This window comes from Hirundo rustica, chromosome 4 (assembly GCF_015227805.2).
Source record: "Hirundo rustica isolate bHirRus1 chromosome 4, bHirRus1.pri.v3, whole genome shotgun sequence".
Taxonomy (NCBI): domain Eukaryota; kingdom Metazoa; phylum Chordata; class Aves; order Passeriformes; family Hirundinidae; genus Hirundo; species Hirundo rustica.
The window spans coordinates 59,641,221-59,665,026 of record NC_053453.1 but is presented as its reverse complement, the minus strand read 5'-3'; the positions used below and the strand labels follow the sequence as shown (position 1 = coordinate 59,665,026).

General features: G+C 38.7%; 1 protein-coding gene across 7 annotated transcripts in view; it reads right to left on the bottom strand.

The window, feature by feature from the left end:
* LOC120752454 (protein bicaudal D homolog 1) overlaps nucleotides 1–23,806 on the bottom strand; it is a 282,990-nt gene that overhangs the window by 12,726 nt on the left and 246,458 nt on the right. For all 7 annotated transcript variants that reach the window (XM_040063502.2, XM_040063520.2, XM_040063517.2 and 4 more), the window contains 9 exons: nucleotides 21,318–21,489; nucleotides 17,917–18,403; nucleotides 12,204–12,293; nucleotides 10,062–10,207; nucleotides 6,596–6,752; nucleotides 5,351–5,489; nucleotides 4,350–4,408; nucleotides 3,582–3,728; nucleotides 2,162–2,334 (listed from right to left, as the gene is read on the bottom strand). In XM_040063502.2, coding sequence (XP_039919436.1) covers nucleotides 2,162–2,334; nucleotides 3,582–3,728; nucleotides 4,350–4,408; nucleotides 5,351–5,489; nucleotides 6,596–6,752; nucleotides 10,062–10,207; nucleotides 12,204–12,293; nucleotides 17,917–18,403; nucleotides 21,318–21,489 — 1,570 coding nt within the window. The remainder of the gene's footprint in view (nucleotides 1–2,161; nucleotides 2,335–3,581; nucleotides 3,729–4,349; nucleotides 4,409–5,350; nucleotides 5,490–6,595; nucleotides 6,753–10,061; nucleotides 10,208–12,203; nucleotides 12,294–17,916; nucleotides 18,404–21,317; nucleotides 21,490–23,806) is intronic.

Below are 23,806 nucleotides of genomic sequence, written 5' to 3'. Positions count from 1 at the left end.
GCTGAGAAGGCATTTATGATCCTGCCTGGTTTTTTGTGATTCTGGACTGCCTGAGTGCTCCGATCTCTGATGTTTCTGTGAGGTTTTTTTCCCTCATCAGCTTGGCCTTGAAACACCTAACACCACGAGCTACGGAGAGAGATGCAAAGACTCCGAGCAGATTTAACTCTTTCTTAGCAACATGAAGCTTCTAGAGCTTAGCCCTTCTCTGAGAGAGTAAGAAAGGACGGAGTGAACATTAAGAACGACAGGATGAAGTCAGTAAGCAAGAGTGAAAAGACTGTTGGGACAGAGGGTTGAAGAGCTGGTTGTTCTATTCTTACTTGAGCCATGGAAATGAACTCTATATTTAGGTTATTCCTTTAAATCATGGGAAAGATATGCATTTGGGGAGATGATTGTTTTAATTTGTGTGTGGATTTAAGCAAAGGTGTTTGTGATGGACTAAGCAATATCCTGTAAGATGCTTGAACAGAGAGAAAAATGAGAAGCCCCCTGCACCAGTGAAGAAGTGAGAAGATATCTCTGTACCTTGAAGTGAAGAATCCTTTGCTTTGGAGTTATTCGTCTTTAAAAAGTGACACCCCAGTATGCAAAAGTCTAAAACCCATGACCCATAAGCAGCTTGGGTCTCCGGGCAGTTGTTTTTGTGACAGTTTAAAACCCACAAGAGAACTGTTCTCAGTTGTCAGTGGGATCCATGACTCTAGAAGATACTCTTCCCCTAAAGAATTGATGAAAGACTATTGTCAGATAGTGAAACTGACTAAAAATTACAAGTTTTGTCTCTTTATGTTGTTTTGTAAGAAAGTGAACAGTTTGTAAGGGGAGGGAAAAGTGTTTTTAAAGTTTAATTCCATTTTAGTTTTTTCCAACTTTCTTTTTTTCTATTCTTTTAGGGTATGTTAATAAACTATTTGTTAATTTTAAGGTTAAGCCTGCTTTGTTTTTCTCCTAGTCTCTCTCTCACAAAAAGAGTAAGTACCAAACCCAAAATTTAGTGAACGTGAAACTACTACATTAATTGGTGTTTCTGCCCAGTTTGAAATTAAAACTATGACATGGCATAACAATTTACAAATTACTTAGAAAGATGCCACACAGTAATTTCCAGTAGATATGACTGAAAGCCAAAAACATGTCCCAGAAATCTTGCATATCTTAGTGGAAAGGGTTTTTTTGTATCGTTTTTCAAGATATATATTTAATGTGAAATTGAACTAAAGTGTAGGTAAATATCTATGTGCTGTTATCTTTCTCTGCTGTAACTCTCATTAAATAGATTTTCCATAAAGAAAGTAGCTTGCATGCTCATTATCCCCAAATAAATGGTGCCAACACAGAACTGTACCCACCATGGACATTTTCCTGCTTATTCAATCCTCACCTCTCTGCAATGAAATCCTGACTGCTAAGGATAGGATTTTTAAGCAGGCCCAAAAGGAGAGGAGGAGCATATCACTTAACTTGAGTCTAGACAGTGGCAATGTAGTCTAGGCAATGCAAAAAGGTCAGGGGAGGGTAACTTGGCAAAAGGAGGATACAAGGGCTAATAAATTGGAAAGCAGAAAAAATGCCAGTCAGAAGAGTGCACCTGGAGGAAAAGGACCCAGGAAATAAAAGGAAAGCTTGCCTTCCAGGAGGAGGTTGATATTTGGGACTGGAAGAAAACCAGTAGATGGGAAATGGGCCACAGGAACAGAGGAAAGCAGATGCCCACCTACTGCTGCTGAAAACTCTGTTCTGTGGAGATAAACCCACTGGGAGGGAGAGCTTTGTTTGTTGGACCTGCCCTGAGGTGAACAGACCCCTTGGTACCAAGGCAGCTCAGATCCCAGAGACACCAGTGATTAACACACCCCGTGTCCTAAAACACTTTGGTCAGACAGGCTGCCTTGGCACTGTTCTCGAACTCCCAGCCAGCCCATTCACAGCTATTTTGGGCATTTCTGCAAAATTAGCCAATGTGCCATGCATCCTAGATGCATCTTCTTCTCAGAGAGATTCTTGGTCTGACAATTCATGATATTTTGGCAGACTAGGCTATTTTCAAAACATCAATATTAAGATGAAATCCACTGCATCGTTCTTCAAATCTGTTAATCCCTTCTTCTGTGTGCATACACTTGATCTCAAGAACCTGGCTAAAAAGACTGCTTACCTGGCCTGCAACTCCAGCGTCCGCTCTTTTCCAGACACTTGGAAAGTGTGTGGATATTCTTCATTATGAGTTTCTATGATCTTCATGCCATCTATGCCAACTCTGGTTCGAACCGAGAACTTGGATCCTACCAGGCTGAATTTGGGGACGCAGTAGAGCAGCATATTGTTAAACTGGGGGAAAAAATAAACACGTGGATTTGCACTGAGAAAAACACAGATAACGCCATAGTTTGTCCACTGAGAGCTGGACAATATCACAAAGCTAGATTTGAGAAAGCTAGGTGAGAAAGCAGGTTCTTTCCTGATCAGCTGATACATGAGAAGAGCAAAGCTCTAAAGCAAGATTATTTCTCTTTTTTATTTCTTTAGGAATAGGATTCAAGGACAGGTTCAGTGAATGTAAGAATAATTGTTCTGCATATGCAGCAGTCTTCATAGTATTTATTATCAAACTATACTTGGACCAAATATTCTATGCCAAAACTTTTTAAACCAAATATGGGGTTTTATGCCCCAATTCTGCAAGACCTACTGTAAACTGTCGAATAAGGACTCTACCCTTCATTGTATACATTTATATTTATCCTGTACCAAAATAATTTTGGTTTGTACAAGTTGTAACTAATGTTACTTGAAGACATTACTTGTCTTTTCTCCAAGACAAAAGAACATTTCATAAAGTTTTTATTCCCTGAAACCCTCCATATCACAGGGGGTAAAAATAGTACATGAACAGGACAAAGATATATTCTTTTATTAAATTAGAACTTTAAATAATGTTTAAATGTCTAAAGCCCCAGGCTAGAAGTACAGTTATTAAATCAGATATAAAGGGTTTAATTTTTTCACTTTTTCCCCCTCTCATTTTTCTCAAAAATAATTATTAAAAAGGAAAACTCACTTAAGTTGAATCCTATTTCATAGAAGTCCTGACTAAACTGTTGCCTAGTCTGTATCACAGACACAGCACATTTGAGCTTGTCACCTCTCATATGAAGGGAACGTCATTTAGGTCAGCTGTCTTGCCCCAGTCGAAGTCTTACTATTCTATGATTTCTCCTTTTGTTTGAAGCACAGTTAAGGAGGAGCTGTGCCTCGACATCCTGTCACTACCCTTTATCAACCAGAAGAGGGACCATGCCAGAGACCCCTCAGCAAAAATGTATCAGCAATTTTCAAAGCGTGGGAAGCAGCAGGCTACACCAGACCTTTTCCAAGGGAGCTGTAAAGGAGCAGGGCTGTACTTTCTGAATTCCAGCTGAGAGGATGACCTGCCACAAAAGAAAGCTCCCACAGAACCACGAGTCTTACTTACTGGGACCTCAGCGCTCAATCTATCAGGGCAAAGATCCTAAGCTTTTACATTTCAGTTTCATGAGAATTTCAAAGTTCTCATGGTCAGCAGCCACCATACTCACCAGGAAAAGATATCGCTCTTGAGCAGATGTGTTACGAGCAGCCAGTTTAAGGATCTGTCCTTCTTTTATCAGCTCATTTGAAGGGTTCACGATGTCTTCCTCTTCTCCCAGCATCTCATATATTTCTAGCAACTTCTTTAGATTCTCCTTTACAGTGAAAATACAGTTATGAACATTTTAATTGAAAGCACAGATCTTGATGCAGTTTAAATTGAATGATGGGAGCTGGCATAAATCTGGAGACTTAGCTTTGGAAAACGTATTTATATCCAGTATGTGTGGTCTGACTGATTAATTTAATTGATAAAGCAAGAAGTACTTTTCGAAATGTTATATCCTTAGTAATTTTTTAAATGCAGTTGTTCATATAGTCTGCATTACTTCTTGCCCAAAACATCTCACATTTCAATTAAGATCCTATCATCCCAGCCCAATCAGACAGAGAAACAGTAACTGCTCATTACAAACAACATCCTGCACTCACAGAAACAGATGAAACAAGGTTAAGAGTTCAGTGCAGTATCAGTGATTTGAGTCAGGAGAAGAACTAAGTCTGTCCCATTTTCCACTAGAGAGAATTTGAAGCAATGACAGATTTAGTCTATCATTTCCAGGAGCTGTATAAATACATTAAGTAGGAACAATCACTTTGACCCAAGAAACCAATTCTTGCCAGGTTAGGGAAGATTTGCAATTCACTCTCCTAGCTTCACCAAATATTGAAATATAATACATTGAAAAGTGATCAGGAAAATGAGGATCATTTACCATCTTTCTTATTGCACTATTTGAGTGACTTGCTGCAGTGGATATAATTTCCAGGGACTCTAGACAGAAGGAAAAGGAAATAAGTAAAACCAAAATGCTGCACTTTCACTTATTTATGTACTACACAGGGGGAAAAAAGATGGGGGGAGTGTAATTCTACAAAAATGTTTGTTGTTTTTATGTAAATTACAAAGTACAATAAATTTCGTCAGCTAGCAATAAAACAAAAACAAGGTAAAGTGGAAGGCATAAAAAAGTCAGCTACCAAATAGAAATTATAATATGGAAAGACCAGAAGAGAATTATTGCCGGTTACTGTAGCACTTAGAATCACTTTTTTTTTTGTGACAAGAACAGTCATGGTTCTCTCCCTCCTTTTCTCAAAGTAGTTCAGAAAGTCAAACTATATTTTTTCACTCTTACACTCTTTAACAACTCATCTTACAGTGTTTACTGTAATGGTACTAAAAATGAAATATTTAAAAGAATTATCTGACAAGTGATTTTGAACATTCCATGTGAATATCTTGAACTGTTCTTGTGTAAATACAGAGAGGAAAAAAATTAAAAGTGGGCTGTGCTTTTTCCCTGCAGAAGCCGAAAAATACAATGGGTTTAACTTCACTTTTCTTACAAATAATAGTCACAAATTCCAAATGTGCATAAAGCAAGCCAAAATGCCAACAAAAACAAACAAACAAACAAACAAATAAATAAGCCCTGATCATCTGCAAAGCGAACAAATCAAAACCTGTGCACTATTCCAAAACCAAAGCAAAACTTATGCGCTCCAGGAGAATACTAAAGGCTTTATGGTTTTTACATTAACTTCAATTCAAACAATTTTTATTTTCAAGGAATGCTATGATTCCACTGAAGAAATTCTATCATTCTCTTTATGGGTAATTCTCCACTTGATCATTCCTGAAAATATCTTTAATTTACATTATCCTCTTACTAATATCTTATTATAGCTCCTTTAATGGCCTGAAGATATTTACTTTCAGCATCTTTCCAGTCTAGGGAATCCTGAGGCAATTTCCTTAGGTAGTCCTTTAGAAGCATCTCGTAGCGTGGAATGCGTTGGACTGGTTCTAGCATGTGATGTTGCAATGTCAAATTTCCACACACTTTTTCCTTCTAAAAAATTGTAAACACATTTCAATGAAGCAGGAAAAATGTCATTACGATACCATAAAATAAAAGTTATGGTTGATGAAACATAAACAATGTATTTTGAAACGTGCATGATAGATCTTCTGAAAGAATACACAACTATTTTACCAAACCAGATAACCAGAAATTCTTCACAAAAAAAAAAAAAAAAAAAAAAAAAAAACTGTAATAACTTTTTCTAAGTATTTGACAGTCTTACCAAAAGTCTTACAAAAAATAAACCTTTTGAACTCCAGTGTATTTTAAAATAGGCTTGTAATAACAGACAAGAGAAATACTTCAGAATTAATAAGAACAGTTCATGACTACATATTATAAACAATCACTTAAGTGGGCTACAAAGGAATATTTTACCTATCTGAGAAGGGAATGCTTTCATTTACAATGTCAATTCCCTCAGCACTGTCTTCCCTCCCTCATATCTTAAGATGTATATTCATTTCCATAATTTTAGATGCACTTAGATTATAAAAATGAAGAATGCATTAAAACACACAAGGTTTTCCCCCCTGGCTTACAACCACAAGACGCCACAGAGCAGTAAAATTTAAGTAGAAATATTTCATCCTATTTCTAAGTGCTCAGACTGCAGCAGGACACACAGCTGCCAGTTCCCAGAGACAGCCACAGGGAGCACCAGAGGGTGTGAAAAGAGCCTTTGGCAGAGACTGGCATCCCTGGGCTCTTCAGCTTTCTGTGCTCAGCATTACTGTGAACAAACACAATATTACTGGATGCATTGCAGGGATCTAGAGTTGCACTGCCTTTTCACTTTATCCTAAAATGGTACTTACAACAAAATGCACTATTTTTTTTTTTTTTTTTGTCTTCAGATGTTTCAGCCTTTACAATTTGCTCCTCTCTTTTGCAGGAGAAAAATCTGGATTTTTGCGGGTGGGTTGTGCATACATGCAGGAAGGAGAAGGGAATAATGCAGTGTGAAGTGGATAAAAACAACTACCTTAATTCTAAGGGATTTGGTATTTAATTTTCTCTTTAATCCTTTTTTCATCCACAAGTCTGTGTATTTTTGTATGTTAGTTGAGGATCTACATTATTGCTCCCATTACCTGAATGTCTTGAATAATGAATTTGAACTGAGGTGACCGTTCAGTCCATGTTTTCACCAATTCCATTGCATTATCAAAATTCTTCACGTACTCGCCGTACATCTTGAGGAAAGGAGCCAACTTTTGCAGAATATCTCCAATCCTTGGGGTGTCAGCCCTGCAAAGTAAGAGGGTGGAATCTCAGAGCAAACAGGAAAGAAAAAAAAAGTCACACAAGGTTATAAAAGGTTTCAAGTGTTCAACAGAGAATCCTTCTGTTTGGGATCGCCTCATTGGGAGTTCCAACGTAAGCATTAAATCTGAATTCACATAGAAAGGGTGTTTGTATCCTCTTTGATGATGTATAGGCACCATGGGTCATGCATAGGACTAAAATAAGAAAAGCTAGAAACTGAAGGCATGAAAGATTTTATTTACAAAACACGGCCCAGTTTATTTTATCTGCAGTTCCTTAAAAGTACGTTATCTTCTTTTGACCATAATTTAACCCTTAAAATATCTAACCTGTGGTTTGGTTTGAGGGCTAAACCCATTCTGTCCAGCTTCCACTCTGTGCCTTGCATAACCATATGTATAAACTTCTTTCTTTAATTACTGTTTATCTAAGGAAACACATGAAGGAAAGATAATCCCTTGGATTCCAGTCTTTTGTGAGAACTTTCCCACATTTTTCTCAATTCCTGATGGCGTCTTCAGATAAAACAGAATAGTAAAGTAACAAATGGAGGGACTGAGAGAAGCTGCACTCCCAAGGCACACAAAGTGTGGGGCGGCACACAGGCATCTCCAAGAGCTAGAATAGGAAGCACATTTCATGTCTCATTTTCAGGGACAGACTCAGAAACTCAGTACCTCAGTACAGATTTCTGAAAGCCTGAAATCAATGTTCTCATAATGGTCTAAAGTGAAGAAATCTACTGCAATTACTTCTACAGCCCACTCCAACACACCACTTCTCTGAGAGAAAAGCTGTGCAGAACAGAAAAGTTGTACTTGAATAGTGGATATTGCAGGGCTGTCAAAAGCTGGTCCAGCTCCAGCTGCCTCTGCAGGGCAGAGAGTTTCTGTGTAACACCTGGCAGAGGACTGGGCTGCTGCTGGGGCTGGCAGCGAGGGGACAAGACAGGTGGGAAGTTGGTCTCTGAAATCGTGCAGTGTTCTTATGTTGTTCCCAAGTATCTGCTACTGGTCATCCTTGGTTACAGGAGAGCCAGGGTATTGTACCTGATTGTTTGATAGTCTAGTGAAAGGTATCCCTGCCCATGCAAAGGGAGTTGGAAACAGATGACCTTTAAGACCTGTTCCAAGCCAAACCATTCGATTCTATGGCATGGAATCACTGTTATGCTCTTATTATGCTCTGTTACACATTTTTCATGGGAAATACATTGCAACAATGCTGTCTCCAGAGCTTTCAAGCCATATGTTGTAAGAGATATTCAGCTCCAGCTGTCGCTCAACTCATTCAAAATGCAGCTACCAGAAAATTTCACTTTCACTTGCTAAGTTTAGGTTCACATTGCCTTTTCTTCCAAAAAAGAAGAATTGGCTTTTGATCTGCTTTCCCAGTTACAAAAGTACATATTTTAACTATAACTATTCAATTTAAAACACAACTCAAGAAAAGAATCAGAATTTTTTATCCAGCTTTTTTGCTGGAAGATAAAGAATAATAGAAGTACATAAAGCTACCCATAGAACATACCTAATTTCTTGTGTCTAATGAGAGGAACTGCTGAGAAGACTGTATCTGGCAGAAGTTATTGTGCAGAAAATTTCAGAGACCAGTGATGGGGAGAGAAGATTACCCCAGATTTTTCTTTCAGCAATGATCAGAAAAAGCTGTCTTCAACTGTAACCTTTTTTCTAACTCCTCCCAAAAACACGTTTCAAGGACATTTAAACAGGCTGTCCTGGGTACAGCACAAAGGTTGTTTTCACACAATGTGGAAAAGATAATATCCTTATGATGCAATGTATTAGCTCTGCACCAAGAGTCAAAGATTATCTGCAAAAGAACTTTCCAACCTTTGAATCTATATAATTATACACACAATAGCAGAGAGCAGTTTAGCATTTTGCAAATATGTAAAGTAAGGCAACCCATATTCTGTGCTCCATAAAGAATCTAAAGCAGAATTTTAAGATTACACTATGAATTTCATTTCAAATTACACAGCACTAACATAATGTGGTGTGAGCTGTTTTTTAAACACTCAAACTCCACTTCTCACGAACATGCTCTCTAGTGTAATCCAGGCATTCCTATTTCCTGACATATTTTTTTCAACTTTTGTTAAAAGAAGCTGGTAGGTTTTACTTACTCAAGTCATTCTGTGGGGAACTTGAAGTGTAAGCTGTCTCATATTTCACAATGCTTACATTTTATTTACTAGCTTGCATTATAGACTACACAGAGGTACCATGTGTTTGTGCGTGGTAAGGATTCTGTTTTAAAGAATCATCATTTTAAGGGGAATTATCTTAGAGAATCAGAAGATGCAAACTGCTGTCTAAAGCACCACTCTGTGGTCTAAGATTTTCATATATATCACCAAAAAGCGTGCTTTTTTTCTCATTTTTGGTGTGGTTTTTGACGATAAAGGAGTTACATGACAGTGTGACTGGAAATTATATATGGACAAACACTGGAATTCTTCATAATAAATTCTAGATAACATAGAATATAGCAGCCAAACAAGTGCTGAAGTGACATAACTGGATTAAACTGTATTTGTAATTTCTTTTTAAATGAGGTTTTCCTTTTCCCCAAAGAAGGTGGGGAAGCAGTAATTGCTTGAGGCCTTTTCTGTTTTCTTTTCCATTACACAGAAGAGATCAAATATGCATGGCTATGTTTTAATATGTCCAGGATCACACACACACCAAGGCACGATAAAGTTTCTACATCTGTACGTGATTATTACAGAATATATTTACACCTGTTCTGTCCTTGCTAGTGCCAAATGGAGGTCAAGAAAAGCTGAGCGGGAAAGTACCCTGAAATAAATCTGACATAGATTTTAATTTCAAACAGAAAACGAAGGTGACAAAGAAGAAGATGAAGAAAAAGAAGGCATCCCACCTTATTACAAAAAGCAGTAACAACAAAGGTTACTGTATGTCAGCATTATCACAAACCACATACATGTTTTTACCTCAGCTTTGTATTCTTTGCAGTGAATTCATTGGTAGCACATAATTTGAGTCTGAACCCCTAATTTAGCAAGACATTTGATCGTGAGCAATCTCACTGGCTCCAATGAGATCCATGTCCTTTATTTTGAGCAAATGATGCAAGTCCTCTGCTGAGTCAGATCCTGAGGAAGAGCAGATGTTCTCTTACTCACGGTAGTCACTGGGCCTGGAGAGCTTAATTTGAAGATACTTTCCCTACCTCAACCCTGCAAGAGAGTTTCTACAGACACAGTTTTAGGAGTATATTAGCCAGTGAAGTGCCTCTTACCATTCTTGCATTCTTTTTTCAAGTTCTGGAAGTAAGAATTTACTGTGGAAGGCATTTATTGACGAAATGTTAGAAAAGATTTTATTAATCACTTCAGGTGGAAATGAACCTCTGTTGGCTTCCTCAAGGAGTCTGGAATAGAATACCTGCAATACAGAAAGAGAGCCCCAAACCTGTCAGCCCATTATATTTAACCAATGGAAGCCCACCTATCCACCCCTCCGCTACAGCTGAGGCAAGATTAATATATCGATAATATAGATATAATATGGATCAGTAGTGATGAACTCATTCACTGCTTTTCCCTCACTGGAAGTGAAAAGCTCCTCCTTCCCTTAACACCCTACTTTCCTTCTTGTGAGCCAGGGAGAGCGCTGCAGGCAGGGCTGACATAAGGAGAGCCAAACTGAAGCTGTGCCATTTTGGATCAGCTCCAGACATCCTGTCTGTTTTAACAGCCAGATCATCTCAGCTTTCCCAGTCTTCCAGCAGTATTTTCCACTCTTCTGTTCTTTGCAATCAGCATGATGTCTGATCACCATTAGCCCCACGGCTTTCCTTGAATGCTGTGTCCCTTATCCTTTTGAAATCAAAGTAGCTGGCAGGCTATGAGTGGTCCCCACAAAACAATTAAAGTACAGAAGGGAGCCAGTTCTGAGTGGACTGTAGTCTCTTTTAGAATTAAATTTATTCTTTCTCCTTCAGTGGGCTCAACCTGAGTAGGTGCAGCTACAAAACGTGCATTTGTTAATATGCACATCACCAAAAAAATAGTGCTTCTGGAGAGCCATTGTCCCTCTGCCACCCTCTCCCATGTTTGAACAGATTGCATCTCCCTGGAAAGGGCTTCAGAAGTCTGGGTAAGGACTTGCAAAAGACGAAGAGTCTGAAGACAGGAAAACTTTGATCACCCCGACTGAGACAGCAGAAGTGTCTTAAAAGGAAAAAAAGCCATACACTGCCACATATATTCTAAAACATGCCCAGTTTGCTGCATTGCCAACAGGACAGTTAGTTACTTTGAAGACCATAAAAATTACATAACTTTTTAACCAAGTTTAGAAATATAATCGTCCCTTCCCAGTCTTCTGCTTTCCTCTCATTAGCAGCAGTTGAGCAGCTGTGTTTGAAACTTATTTTTCAGAATTTTTTCCAGTTAATAGTTGGAAAAAAGACATAGCAGTAGTGCACTTATGAAGCTATCATGGAAAATAGTTGTATGCTACCCATCAGAAAAATCCATGAAGGAAGTAAACATATTTTTTTATTTTTTAACTTCTCTAAATCAATTTTTTTTCCTGCAATACTTTTGCTTTTAAAAGTCACCATACATCCATCACAATGTGGGTCTTTCATGAGGACAATGACTTAGATCCCCAAGGAGCCTGAACAATTATTGTATCAGCTGAGACTTTTTGCTTTTCATCAACTCTTTGTACAAAACTTCTGCACTGGACCTGAGAAATATAAACTGTAGAGTCTGAGAAAAATACCCTGTAATAAGGCAATGCCAAGCTAGAGGCTTGGCATTGTCCAGGTAAAATGTTTATGTGTTATGTGGAAACTAAACAAGACTTAGGAAGGAAAATACTCAAGTACAGACTTACATTTAAGAACTATCAGTTAGACTCTACAAAGCCTCAGAGTCCAACTTTTTTTGCAGGAAGAGTAATTTCTGTTTCTAAATATATAACGGGAAAGTAGAGGATATACTTCTTGGAATGGGAAGGTACTTCTAGGTTCTTTGGGACTGAAGAAAAATTCTGATTGGGTGGTTCAAATTAGAGGGATTTAATAATTTTCTAATGAGTGGGTGACTGCAGCATTCACTGCGATTCACAGGAAGCCAAAATATGGTTATCCATGCTCCTTCTTAACTACCAGCATGATTGCTTATAGTAATATCTCCACACACAGAACATATTGCATTAATAGCCACAAAATTCTAATTCTTATTAAACATACAGCATTCTTAAAATAGAAGCAAAGGCAAAGCCATGGGGCAACAGAAAATGACTGACTGGAAAATCAACAAAATGTGAAAAACATGCCACATCTAGTGTAATTTATACCCACATTCATGAATAGCCATTTGAGTGAATTCAAGGCAACAGAATAAAAGCAAATTTGAGAAAAGTGTACCCCATCTAGGAGGTCAAGTCGGCTAACGTAGGCCTTTTCTGTTTGCAGAAGTTCATTGGCAATTTTGTGACGTTTCTGCTCATCTGTCTCCTGGAGGAAAATAAGAGCAGCTCTTAGGATACTGAAGAAAACATAATTCAATAATAATAATAATAATTTTTTAAAAAATAGAAAATACTTATGACTACCTTATAGTCCAAAAACTGAAATACAAGTTTAACATTTAGTAATAAACACCAACTTTGAAAAATACATAATTTCCCACAATTTAATCAATGCATACAAAAGTCAGAGATTAAAAATCAGTCAAATTGTGGAGCAAAATTCAAAGCCTAAAAGATTTAGTATTTTCCAGTTTGTATAAGGATCTTTGCCAAAAGCACCAACTCCCTACTCAACAGACCAGCTCACATCCTGGTAATCGAGTACTGACCTTTCAGAGCTGGAAGAAGTGATTCGCAGAGTAAGAGGGAACAGATGGGAGCACTCTGTGTTCACCCCCACCCCATTTCAGAAGTTATTTGAGCTGCATGTTCTTTGCACAACAAAATTATTGAAAAATGTGGTACAAAATGTTTTATGTTCACCAATACATTCATTGCTGAATGATTGTTGACTGCAATTAGAGGACTCTTTCATTAAATCTTTATGGAAGTCATTTTTGCATTTAAAGGGAAGTTGGTCATTTTAGAATCTTTTATTCTGCAAAATATATTTCTGATTCCTCTGCTGAACAGAAACTTAAAACATTCACTCAATTTTCAGTATCAACTAAATATGTTAGAATATATAATTATAAATTGCTGGGCAAAATTATGCCAAAACAAGCAATGAAAGGACAGCTTTCTACAATATCAAAAACATTAGGGAATTGCCTCAGGCTTGCAAATGTCAGGCTCAACAAACTGACACTTGCATTACAAGATTCTTTCTCCAGATCTAGTGATAGTCTGTTCACATCTAACGACATCAGAGCCTTCCTGAAATAAATGGCAGTATTATCACCATGCTTATGGGAAACTGGTAATTGCTAGACAAACCATAAAAATTCTCCATAAAAAGAAATAGGGGAGAGTTTGAGAGAGTGGTTTCTGATTACAAGCTGCACACTGCTTCCCACGAGAGTATCATAAGCATCTGCAAGTACCTTTACAAAAATTGTGTGAAAAATACTGAAGTACATTATTACATTATGAAGAATATTAAAGTACAGTCTTTTATTTAAGGGAGTCCAGTGCATTTTTTCCCCGTTTTGGTATTCAAAAAGTATTCAAAATTTCAACGTATTTCTGTTCTAATCTGCAGTGTTCACAGTTGTACTGCTACATGGCAGACCCCCTCCCTAAAAACAAGCTTTCAATAGTGACTTCAAAGCTGTTCATTAAATCTGTTTAAATCAGCATGGCAACCACAGTAACCTACAGAACAGTGTTTTAAGTGCTGTCAAGAGACATTGCAGGGAGCTGGAAGATTAACTATTACAGCTATAGCTTGCTGCTTAGTGCAGTCATTTACAAAAGATCTCACATGTGGACTTGAGGCACAAAATCACAGAGGTTACTGGTTCCTCAGTAATTTTATTTTTCTCTCAGCCCAGAACCCTACTTGCTCCCTGAAGTAGTGCTATAGAACCAATCCATAGTTTTTAGAAGGTTACTTGAACTAATTAAGAGGGAAAATCATGCATAACAAACGCACAAAAAAACCCCAACAACCCAACACCCACAACATTAAATGAGCTGAGCCCAATCCTCTCAGTATCAACCTTACACATCATCTTAATTCTTGAACCTGCATCTCCTTTCTACATCAATTGCACGACCTGACAGAGGGATCTTCTATGTGGGGGAAAAATGCACATCACGGATGAGTTATATTTTAATCACTGCGGCATGTTCTCATTCCAACATGAGAACACCCGCCTACAAGGTCAGATCAGTGCAAAAAATAACAGAAAAGTCTACTACTGCTTTTCTTTCAGCACGTCCTCAGCGGGGGGAAGCAGGGGGTGTGGTTGAGGGGAGGGGAAGGTAACTTCAGGGAACAATTGTTTCAAGGAGCATTTCAAACTTCTGTGACGATCCATAACACATGGCAATTCAACATATAAAACCAAGCAGAAATGGCTAGTGTGCTATATAGAGAACATTTACATTTACATCACACAGGTACATGATTTCGTCTGCAGATCAATATATCAGGAGTGTGAGAGACCAAGGGTTGCACCAGCAGGGACTGCAAACCTGAATCGCTATTCGAATGCTTACAGTAAATGTTTCAGTTGGACCTAGTTTTTTAGTACAAAGCTGCTCATCCTTAGAATAATTATATTACTATGCATGCTAAAGAAATTAAAATAATTTTGAACTCTGATATTAAGAAGAGATGTGGAAAATGCTGGTGAAAGTATGAATTTTCTTATTATCCAAACCAAACAGGAGCCATCTCCTGTCAAGAAATCTCCTGTGGAAAATGCTGGTGAAAATATGAATTTTCTTATTATCCAAACCAAACAGGAGTCATCTCCTGTCAAGAAAACCTGTACCTGCCAGCAGCCAGTGATGTATACGATTCACCTTTATTCAGGCATAGCCCTTGCCCAAGGGCTTTGAAGGAATATATTAAACAACACGGACAGGGTGAGAGAAGTAGAGTATGAACAAATATAATTTAAATTACACTGTGCTTGTTCCTTGCACAGCAACCAAGAAAGCAGAAAGATCCTGGTATCCCTAAAGAAGTGACTTCACAACAAGATTTTTGTATTTATACTGCATTTACATATTTATAGATATCTTTTATATACTTATATATATCTTATGTTGAAGATACAGAGCTTTGTTCCTTTTACTGATCCTAAAGACCAAAAATGTAAAATCGAGTAGTTGGTAGAACCTCTCAAGTCTTTCAAAAGTAAAACATTTTTTGGCAGAGAATTAACTTTGCAAAACCAAAAATTTTATCCTGGTTAAACTGAAACATCCCCCTACATTTAGAAATCCAGTAACTCCACCAGGCTTTGCATCTGAAACATCAGAGCCCCCAACACTATCACTAAAAGACAACATCATATAAGGACTTTATTAAAGATGTTCAGTGGATTCTTCCCCATCTGTGGCATGCAGGCAGTCTACATCCCTATTTCCTACCAGTCTCACAACACTGACACATTTGTCCTCTTGTCTTCAGTTAGCTGAAGCAGCAGATTCCCCACAAGATGTTATTCAGGAAGTTAATTGATTGAGATGTTCTTGTACTATTCAGCCTCCGCAGTTTAGACAAACTAATTTTTATGACAGGAGGTGTTTCTGCGCAAGCAGGAAACTTTTCACTTTTAATTGTCTTTTTGCTTGTTATGATTGTGTTTCATTACTTTCAAACTAATACAGCAAATAAGAGAAATAAAGGATACTCTACTCTGGTTGTTTGGGGAAATTGTTTCAGGTCACTGCCAAATTTAATAAATTTCACTCAACTTTTTCCAGAACCTGCAATAATCTGTCTTTAGTCAGATCTACAGTGATAAGGGAGTGGAAAATAATTGTAAGAGCAACATTATTTCAAAACAAGCCTTCTTTTCCAAGTCCAAAAAATAATTTCTGCACTGGTTTTGCACCAGTTCCCTATTTAATTCACCCCTTCCAGCTGTGGATTTAGGATTACTTCTACTGTACATGTACACATTTACAAAGAGAGAGAGCACCATTTTCTGCTCTTTCCTGAACAAAGAAACATGGCATGCAAGAGACTTGATACTTTGCATCAGCGTCAAAATACATATATCAGACTCATATAGTCTAACTATGACTCACATGCATCTGCTCCTTTTGCTTTTATTCAATCGCACTTATATTTTGATTAAAAAGGGCAGGAGAGTGCTGTTATTCTGTGCAGTGCAACTTCAACTGGACAGCATCCCAGTTTTAATATTCTATAATGACTAAGTAGGCATTTAGCAAAATCAGAGATTGTCCAATGCTCTTACTTCTTACCAGTATGTGCTCGAACACAGAAACAGCTTAAAGCTCCACCAGAACTCTCCCGTTCCTCATCAACCTTCTCCTAATCCAGAAAGCATGGCAGCAGCTACTTAGACCACCACATGGCTGATTCCTGTCTCCAGGTCTCATTAATCCAAACTAAACCAGTGTTTGATTCTCAAAAGGGTGGCAGACGGTTCTTAAGCTCTCTAGACTGAAGGGGAAGTCCTTGTTGCACAAGGTATCTCAGGAAGGGCTGCTGCAACCCAGTTCAGTTCTACAGATTCGGTTCTGCACCAGTGCAAGCTTAAAAGTCATCCTGCATGGGTTTGTCTGGGTTTTGTACCCTTCAAGCTCCAGTGAACAATATACATCTAGCTACAGTCACATTACAGCTCACAAGCTGACTCATTGTCAGTATAAGACCGATCACACGTGCTGGTCCCAGCAGCTCAAAGACAGATTTTAATGAGATTGCTGCCATTAACGTTTGCCCAGTTCCTTCCTGAACTTTAAAACAGAACTGCTTTCCTTTTCAGCTTTTTCCTGAAAATACTGCCAGCACCTAACTGCGTGACTTGGATTCAAGCTTAACATCCTTGCCCACTGAGAATTCAGCACTTTATAGGCATAAAGAGGGGAAACAGGCATCACCCAACAGGAGACAGGAACATTATGATAGGTGTGGCAGGTCAAAAGTGCCTTGGACTGTACCCCGGCTTATGCTTACTGGAAGAAAATACAACCCCTAAAAAATAAAGAAGACCCACACAACCCATCACTTTCCTATCACTGCCTAGGATATTTCATCCAATAATACATGAGAATTTGGGAGCCACCCTTCCCACTCACAGAATTTACCTCCAGGCATGTGCGTATGTAGCCCCCAGCTAACCAGACTCAAGGGCTGCAGTGAACTGGTGCCAGCGCACACCTGGCCAGCTGTGAGGAGCTTTGTCAGCATCAGCTGTCTGGCTCGGTGGTGAAGAGGAAGGCTGGGAGGGTCTGCCAAGCTCCCCCTCCCAAAGAAAGAATGGCTGGACCAGGACTGTTAATCACATTTACTGCTTTGGTACAAGGAGGCGAACTGCACAAGTAAACTTTTACAAGTGAAAAATATGCACTATTTTACAGCAATTAATTTCCCAAGACAGATTTCCTTCCACCCACTTGCTTCACTTAAGCATTTAAAACCTCCTTACAAAGGAGCTCAAATTCATCACGATATAAGTTCTCCTTGCTAAAAAGTCATATACTAAGTGTACCCTGAACATTGCAACTATCTGATCACTAGCAGACTGCCACTGCCTTTCCAGCTTTGACTTGACAACTACATCCAAGGTAGGGATTCACACAACACTTCTGCCTGAAGCTCTGTCATTACAGTTTACTACACATGAAATTTTATTTCATATGCACCACTAATATGTGTCCCTTGTAGGCTGGCACAGCTGAAGCGTGGTGTTAAACAGGCACACATATTTGAGTTTCCTTTTTTTTTTAAACCTCATATAACTAATGGAGAAAAGATCCAAAGGTATGAGGAGAGGAGCAAAGGAGGGGAGAGTGTGGGAAAAGGCAAGCAATTTTTTTTTCTCATTTTTCAGAGGGAAAATAAAAAAATATTTTCAATTTCTGACCTGCTCCTGGAAAGCCTATTTTTGTAAATAAAAACCAAGGGGGAAAATATATATATATCTATATATCAGGAATTAAACCATTTCTCTCTTTACCTTTGTTTCTACAGGTTGATCATGTTTAGTGCTTTCCTCAGCTGGTTCTTCCTTGACATTAGAATTAATTTCTAGAGTTTCATTTTCGGATGGGAGCAGCGTGTCACTGCTCGGAGTCCTATGGCAGCTGTTGAGCGTCTGCTCCTCGCAGGCAGTCACACTTTGCAAGGACTCTCGGCGAGTGCTTTCTCCTTCCCCGTTCACCAAGCTGCTGTCCATGGCATCTTCTGGGGCTGGGCTGGGCACGGCCGAGCCGCGCTCCGGCAATCTCCCGTCCTCATCCTCCGGCTGGTCTTGCGCTACCACGCCGTTGGCCGTGGGCAGCTCTGCAACCTGAGTTTTGTCAGTGTTACTGTTTCCCTGTTTCTGTAGTGAGTGCTGGCAGGGGAGTTTTGGCTGAGGTGATGGTGTGGACCCATATCTTCCTTGAGATTTAGTAATGTGGAGAACAGAGGAGTCTTTCTTCAAATCACTAGGATTCAGTGAGCTAAAAACACCGAGCAAACAGAACACTGATAAGAGAAGAGTTAAACACGAACTTATAGAAGATCCTGGTATGGGAAATAGGAGAGTTGCACCATATAACCAATTCCTCCCAAAAAATCTTTTTTTTTTCCTATATTAATATTAGGAAGTCCTGAGACCTGACTTGCATTAAAACAGTTACAAACAAGCTTCTCTTACTAGAAGCCCAGAGCTCTGTCCATTTTGAGCCATTGCATCCCTATGTGTCTTGAATTCCATGTGTATGGGAGATTTAAATTGGACAGCAGGAAAAATTTCTCTGCTGAAAGGGTAATCAGGCACTGGAACAGGGTGCCCAGGGAAAACTTTGAGTCACCATCCCTGGAGGTATTTAAAAGATGTGAAGATGTGGCACTTGAGGATGTGGTTTAGTGGTGGATTTGGCTGTTCTGGGTTAACAGTTGGATTCAATGATCTTTTGCAACCTAAAATTTTCCATTCTTAGTTCCATGAAACAGAGCAGGAAACCAAGAAACTGATAGATGAAGCAACTTGCCCAAAGTGTCCCAGAAGTTCATTGGCAGAAATAGAGCAAGACTCGTGGTTTCCCCAGTCCTAGTCCATGCTTAAACTAACAAGTGGCCCATTCCTTAACAGCTCTTTAATTACTAAAAGTTAATCAAGCACATGCAAGTACATTTAGCACCCCTTTCCTTATCTCAAAATATTACATAAGGAACTTTGCATTTTTATTTCATTTCTTCTCAAGTTTCTTAGTTAGAAATGTGCTTTTTTCATGCTGCATCTTTTCTGAAGATCTTTTTCCTCCAAAATTTGTCTCTGCTTTAAACAAATTAACCCTGACTGTCCTCTAACTATCCCTAGTACGGACCTCCATCTTCTGGAAGGATGAAAACTGCTTACAAAGTGTATTTTTACTCCTTATTTATAGGATACTTTACACAAATATTGCAAACATATTCTGCACTTTTTGCACAGAGATCAAAAATAACTTACACTAGCTTTATCTTCTTCCATCATATTAAAAAAAAAAAATCACTTTTTCTTTAGTCATGTAAAGACTATGCCTTTTTTATTAAATAAACTTAACTCCAGGATAAAGTTAATATACATTTTCAACTGCTTGCAGTTCGGTAGGCAGTAAAGAGGTTTAATTAGCTTTCTGCCATGCCTACATGCTTGTGGGCTGTACAGACTAATGAAAATAAGTTATTAGAATTGACAATCACAGTTTGCAGTTCATGAACATGCTACCTAGCCATTTCAAAATCACTAATTAAAAGTGAAGTGCAGCTTTGCAGAAGACACATTTTGTGAGTTGAGCTCATTCAAAAAACAGGTATTACCTCCACTACCAAAGCAGGATAATACAGAACTCAGCATGCTAGTCATGGAAGTTTCTCATAAGCAGAGATCATAGCTTTGAGTACAATTTAGTCATTGGACAGATATTACTGGTGTACCTGATGAGTGATATTGCCCAAAAGCAACTCAGCTTCTCATAATCCACAAAATGTCCCTACTTGTAAAGATCTATCAACAAGAAAGTTTTTCTTTCTTTCTTTCTTTCTTTCTTTCTTTCTTTCTTTCTTTCTAGTCTCTTTTCATTGCATAATATGGAAGAAGTTCCTGCACAACACAGCAGGCAGGTATAGCAGGAAGAAATGTAGGGCTCAGTGGTGCAGGGCACTATGAACTGTAGAGTTCTCTTTCAGAAAAGATTTTTTTTATCCCTAAGGATAATGCACTCTTTCAAAGATGGGTGATGCTTTGAAGGAAGACTGAAAAAGAGAGTGATAGCAGGATTAGAGACTTGTGCTAAAAGAATTCACAGGACCTCCAGTGCTGCAGTAATCTCTTTTTCCCATTTCTGAGCACCTGTTGTGACCAAGTGCAATTAAGTCTCTGCCTAATGACAGAAGTTTCTTGCAGATGAATATTTCTATTCCAATGGACAAACATAGTTTTGCAACGCTCAGCTGCTTCCTTACAAAGGCTTAAATTTCACTCATCTTGAGGGGAAATTCTTTCAATGAAAGCCCTATTACTCTGGCTCCACAGAAGGTCGGGCATTCATGTATTCTGTTGTACATCATGCATTCACTCTCACAGGGGCATCCCTTCAGAACTTCCTGTACCCCAAGGAAACATGAAAAAACCACATCCAAAACTTGCAACTGAGACTGGACTGTTTCTTGAGCTGTTCATCTGCCAAGAGCTTTCTAGAAAGTCGCTCTCTTTGTACAGAGCAGATACATTTGAAACTTCTGTTTCAGAGCTTATAATGCATCTTCTTAGAGATGTATCACATGCATCCAGTTAAAGACGCCCAAGAAACACCATTTTGTGAAAGCAGTGCTCGCTGTGCGTCTTTTCTCCCAAAGTTCCAAATGTTTCCCATAAACCACAGAATCAAAACTCAAGAACACTGAGCTTTTCCACCAAAATCACCAAGAACTACAAAGCAAGACATTTGGGGATGTATGCCATACCACTACAAATAATTTGTAGATTTCGCCCTCTTCGCATGAATGATTTAAGAAGGCAGTATAAAATTAAAACCAGTATTTCAGGTTTGCTATTTGCTCATAAAAGTATTTTTTCTTCTTCTTCAATAACAAAAGCTATTTGCTTTAATATTACACTTATTTCAAATTACTGACATTTTTCAGTCTGTTTTTAAAATTATACAAGTTTCTTTTATTTAAAGGAAAATTAGGACTAATGCCTTATGAAAAAGTACACCTTGTAAAGACAAATATGCAACTGGCTCCCACAGTATCAAAACACATTCAGTTTTTCCATCAAGTCCTAGGAGTGAGTCCTACAGTACCAAATTCTTCTCACAGCTTCAAGTTCTAACAATCCCCACACAACAAACGGAGTCACAAAGCAATTCAAATTCCATTACATACCTGCCTCCCTCAAAACGGTTGATGAGATCTGACACTTTACTGGACTTTTCCTTTGTGACACTAGGAACAGCAGCAGGTGTCTCTTCCTCCATTCTTGGTTTCTGGTTTATTAAAGCTTTATGCCTAGGGGTTTGGTATGTTGCCTTCTGGAGATGAATTGGCTTTGGAGGCACTGCAAACAACAATGGCAACAAAAATCCATCACTCATATTTCTTTGAGCTGCTAGAACACAGAATTGTAGAGTGGTTTAGGTTGGAAAGCACCTTAGAGATCACCTAGTTCCAAACTCCCTGCCATGGGCAGGGACACATTCTGCAAGACCAGGCTACTCTTACAAATGAGATTTTTTGGATAAAGAACTTGTTGCAGCAATGAAAGTGATACTCTTGGCTTTAATTAACCTTAAAGCTGCTTTACAAATACAGGGACTTCACATAGTTCTTCACGCACTGTTTGGTATTAGGGATCTTGTTACATTCCTTGACTAAAAGCTGAACCATATGCTACTTTAACAAGCTAGAAAATTAGGGAGTTTTCTTGGCTGTGTGTTCATTTTTATAGTGTACTGTAGGAAATATATATGAGAGGTTTATGATTGCAGGTTTTGTAGTAAAAAAGAATTAAGCACAAAGGAAAGAGCCATACTGTGACGCTCAAGAGAGAGATTTAAATTGCTGCCCCAAAACTCTCATTCTTTACCTTATCCCTTGTGGTCTCAGTAATAATCATCAGTAGAAAAGGTATTTGCCTTCAGCTTTAAAATTCCCTTACTCACTGAACCTTTATCTAATTATAATGCTGAAAACCTTCCCCCTTGAAAATACTTTTTTTTATTCTTGCTTTTTCCCCATCCTTACCATAAGTCCTTCTAATTAGATTGTTAATGATCAGCCACTGTTTAATACAGCAGTGACTAAAAGACAAAAGACAAGGTGACACATAAAGCAACTAAAGTCACAGCACTAAAATCTTTAAATTAACTTTAAGCAACTGTGCAGCATTTGTGGGCAATAAAAGCACATCACAGACCTAGCCCAAATGCATTCCACATTGGAGCAATGAATGTCCAGCTCCATCAAAAGGAAAGGAACTTTCTTTCATGGAAAAGGAACTTAATTCCTGAGAACACGACTCTGTTCATTCCCACACACACCCCCAAAACATATTCTGGGAGCAGTGAAAGCATTTGATATGAAATTGGAAAAAATATTGAAAGGCAGGCATAAATTGGCAGGAGTAGGCAATACCCTGAGCAACCGTGAGGGGAAGGATGACTTGAATTTGCTTTAGGAATTACATGTCGCTCTTGTGGTAGGGAAAAAAGCTCTAGTACAGGATACACAACAGAGGGATGTGGAAAAGCCATGTTTCTTGCATTGCTGATGCTAGAATATCTTCCTGACTTACCCTGGAAAACCCATGCACCACAGGAATGATCTTAAATCCCATCAACCAACATTTGAAAGGGATGTTGAAAAAAAATCTTGCAAACATACTAAACATAGATGGTGATAAACTTGAAGAAACACTCGATTAAGGGCACTTTTTCATTTCTTCCCTTCATTAAATTTATAGCTAATACAGGAGGAGGTAATATTTGTCTGTGTTTCCAACAACCTAATTGCAGTTAAGTGGGATTGCAGTGATCAGTGCAGTCTGAAAAGCACCATGAGAGACTCTGTGCAAAAATGAATTTGCCACACAAAGCTTTAGACTTCAATCGTATTGATGGCAAAGGATGATAGATGAAATAATCAGAGCGAGAAGGAAGACAATTACTGTAGGTCAGGTGCTTTTATCGTGCATATGTGCATCCTCGATCCTCAGAAGCTTTATATTTATTAACACATGCAAAAAAGGCAAGTTTGGGGAAGGATGCAGTACAGAAAGATGACTCAGAATGCTGCTCTTGTGAAATAATTACTTTGCAACCCCAAAACAAGCAGATTAATAAATTGTGCAACTGCTTCAGTGTCTGCAGTAACTGCAGTCCCTCCTGAGAAGCCCTGTGCAGCTGCTCGGCCGCAGCTGCAATGCAGTGGAACGGCTTTTCCCAAATTCCCTCTTCTCAGGGAGCTCGGGCAAGGCCTGGCAGAATTAGGCCAGCGAGCATCAGATAATTGTCCAAGCACTGAATAGCTCGCTGTGCTGACAAAGGCCACGGGACAGCTGAAAAAAGGAGGCTGGGGAAAAGCAGGGCACATAATTGATCATAAGCAGCGCCATCCCCTCGGGGAGGAGGTGGACAGCAAAGGGGACACGGCGCGGATTCGCTGACCAGCACCACAGCAATTGGTAGGAACATTTCCTGCTCTTGCAATGGACTCTGTGTAACCCCCAGTCCTGTGAATTCTTTTATGTAATGGGCGCCTACATCTCTTCAATTCTTCTGTACATCTCACGAAATGTTAATATCCTCACAAGGATATATTAAAACTACTAAACTTGAGGGAATTAATGCCTACTGATAAAGCAGAAGGAATTAGTT